The sequence below is a fragment of the Cyprinodon variegatus genome, unplaced genomic scaffold (assembly GCF_000732505.1).
Source record: "Cyprinodon variegatus isolate N-32 unplaced genomic scaffold, C_variegatus-1.0 Scaffold1598, whole genome shotgun sequence".
Taxonomy (NCBI): Eukaryota; Metazoa; Chordata; class Actinopteri; order Cyprinodontiformes; family Cyprinodontidae; genus Cyprinodon; species Cyprinodon variegatus.
Window position 1 is genome coordinate 93,016 of NW_015152051.1, and position 3,094 is coordinate 96,109.

The 3,094-nt window shown below is 48.9% G+C and overlaps 1 protein-coding gene across 1 annotated transcript in view; it reads right to left on the reverse strand.

Moving 5' to 3' along the window:
• LOC107104042 (gamma-aminobutyric acid type B receptor subunit 1-like) overlaps positions 1–3,094 on the reverse strand; it is a 55,037-nt gene that overhangs the window by 28,023 nt on the left and 23,920 nt on the right. Inside the window, exons 9-11 of the mRNA XM_015403949.1 lie at positions 2,025–2,270; positions 1,265–1,328; positions 641–718 (exon numbers count right to left, since the gene is read on the reverse strand). Coding sequence (XP_015259435.1) covers positions 641–718; positions 1,265–1,328; positions 2,025–2,270 — 388 coding nt within the window. The remainder of the gene's footprint in view (positions 1–640; positions 719–1,264; positions 1,329–2,024; positions 2,271–3,094) is intronic.

The following is a 3,094-nucleotide window of genomic DNA, read 5'->3' on the forward strand; positions in this document are numbered from 1 at the left end:
GGCTTTTTTGACCAACACTAGTAATCTTTATAAAAAAATAAAAAAGATCTGCAACCGGAGGAAGAATTCGGAAACTTTGCCTTAAATTCACACATTATGCTGCAAATAAAGCCCTGAATGCGTCCAAAGGACTCACACCTTTATCTATAGATTTCTGTTTCAGATCAGGTGAGCAGGTCAGCAGCAGTTGCCATGGCGATCAGATGGTTGAGACAGACTGATATTCAGCCATTAAACACAGAGCTCTGACTTCCTGCTCTTAGTGCAGAAATAGAAGGTTTTCTGTGAGGAAACATCAAATGAGAAGCTGAGATGGATCATTGAGCACAGCTGACTCTCTACGGCCCGCTGGACCGGAATGCTCGTTACCCGCTAGTTCTGTTTAGCCAAAAAGTGAGAAATCAGAGTCAATCATTTTCTGGAGTCAAATTTGGTAAAAAAAAAATAAAAAAACCAAAACTACTGCAGAGTTTCTGTTTCAAATGAAAAAGCAAATGAATGGAAACTGGCTGCTAATGTAGTAAAAACTGAACCCAGTGAGTAAAACATGCAGCGATTCCCAGAACGGGCCTTAAACCGGACCCTGACTGAGCAGAGATCCAAAGCGACCCTGGATGGAGATGGTTCTGCCGGGTCTTACCGATCCAAACGTCGTTGTTGAACCAGGAGAGGTTCCTCTGGGAGCTGTCATAGTAACCAATCTTCTTATAACTGCCTCCTGCAACATTCAAAGGAGCAAAACAGGAAGTAATTACAGAGCGGATCTGGGTAATTTCTGCTGTCAACATGTTTTCACAGCGCCGGGATTAGTGACGGCTCAGCCCACGAGGGGAGGAAAGATGAGACCAACAGCTGAAGGGAGAAAAGGAGCATGAGGAGGAACGGGGGGAGGAGGGAGGAGGACGGAGAGGAGCTGCCCAGGAATACTGATGAGCTCCGGGTTGATTCCAGTCACAGCGTCTCACTGAGGATGTCAGATTAGCTCAACGCGGCGGCAGGAAACGGGAGACGTTAGGGAGAAAGGGGCAGGATTAAATATCTTCATCCAGGAGGTGAGAACAGGGGGGGGGGGATAATCCCAGCCTTATCTGGGTCTGGGAGACTCATTAAGTCACTGCTGACAAACAGGAAGGCATTTCCAGAAACCGCTTAAACGGGAAAGCTTTGGCCCAATTAAAGGAAGCCTGAAGTCATGATGCGGCGGCGGCGGCATTAAGTCTGATGCTGGAAGGCTGCGGGGACGGCGCAGAGGGGCCGTGCTTACCTTGCAGTTGTTCAATGAGGGTCATTGCCATCCTGGAACCCTGGGCGTCAAACACCACGTGACCCTGAGGAGGAAACATTCAGGTTAGATCAAAAGACTGACGGTCAGCGGCGGCGGCGCGTTACATCAGCCCCAGCCAGGCCACGCCTCCACGCTCTGAGGACTGGGTTTGCTTCAGCTGGGAGGCGCTGATCAGTCCTGTGATCAGGCTCACAGCCTGGGAACCGATAGCAGGAAGATAAATCTATGCTGCTGGAATGAAGACGGTGAGCTGAAGGTCTAATCTGATCCTGACTTTAAACGAGAAGATGGCTGCTGATCGCTGCAGGCGGCGGCGGCCTGGATGCTCGACCTCATTACCGTCTAGATCAGGTCACTCAGAGCTCTGACATGTTGGTCAACCTGCATCATCCATCTAGAAATTAGTAAAAACTCTTAAATTAAGTGCATTTTATTTAAAAAGGCTAATTAACGGATCTTCCAGTGGAATGAGGATATTTACTCTTAAAATAAGATAATTAGATAATAAACAGTAAGACAATGCAACAATTGTTTTTTGTATTTTAAATGTAAATTGTCTTGTTTCATTTAAAAAGCGTCTCACTTTCCTCCTTTATTCAAGAAAAAATGCATTTATTTTAACAAAAAAAGACTTAAGATTTTAATGTTTTGCAGGTTAGAGACGGACGGCTCTGACAGGAAGACGGATTAAAGCTTTAAAGCAGAAGATCAGAGGAGAACCGGGATCTCTGCGACTCACCGACACCCCCTCGAAGGAGCTGGTGTTCAGCGCTCTGTAGATCTCTGAGGTGATGTCATGGTTGTTGTAGTTGAAGTCCTCCAGCCGCCGGCCCCTGGCCTTCAGGGGGGCCACAGTCTTGTTAAGGGCCAGCGCCAGGGCCCACACTGCGTCGAAGGCCAGAGGGGCCTCCTGGAACCCACCCGTCTCCTCTGGGTTCTTCCCCCCGAGCCGCGACATCAAGGCACCCAGAAACTCCTGCGAAGTCTGACAGGAAGGGAAGCAGCAGGAGTCAAAGCGTTTCTGAGGAATCAGGCTAAGATCCATCAGCTGAACTCGCCGCCACGCGTCGCTGCCTCTGCTCCACAGAAAGCAACAGTTTAGATCTATGTATCTCCATTATAGCATGCTAAGCTAGCCCCCACAGTGATCTCCCGCTGACGTCACCATGGAGACGGCTTTAACCTGCTGTTCATCAGAGAGCTGCTGATATTAGTGTTAAAGTTAGTGATACTGGCCTGGTGGTTAGAGCAGTTCTATCCACACAGACTGCCCCTCTGGGTCCCTGAGCAAGACCCTTAACCCCACCCTGCTCCCGGGCGCCGTACAATGGCAGCCCACTGCTCCCCAAGGGGAGGGGTTAAACACAAAGAGGGAATTTCTCCAGTGAGATCAATAAAGGGATTTCCATTTACACTAAATAAGCCTGATTGATTCCTAACGATCCAGAACCAGCTGCAGGATTTTAATGCTAAATGACATGAAATCAATATGGCGTCAGACACAGAGGAAGGACAGCAGAGCTGACCTCACAGCCTGTTTTTATTCCACATCCAAACGCCTGCTGTGCCAGCTAAGCTAACTGCAGGCCAACCCGTGGGGGACAGGGAAGGTGACCGTGGAGCCACTCAGTTTCCTTTCTCTCAATGTTTTTAGCGAAGCTCATTAGAATTCAGCATCAGTGCCTCCATCTGACTGCTGCTGTTTGGGCCTTTCATCTTTATCATTGTTGTTGACCTGTGGAGCCAGCAGGGGGCAGCTTTTCAGGGACACCTCCCTGGTCTGGTTTCACCTCCCTGGTCTGGTTTCAC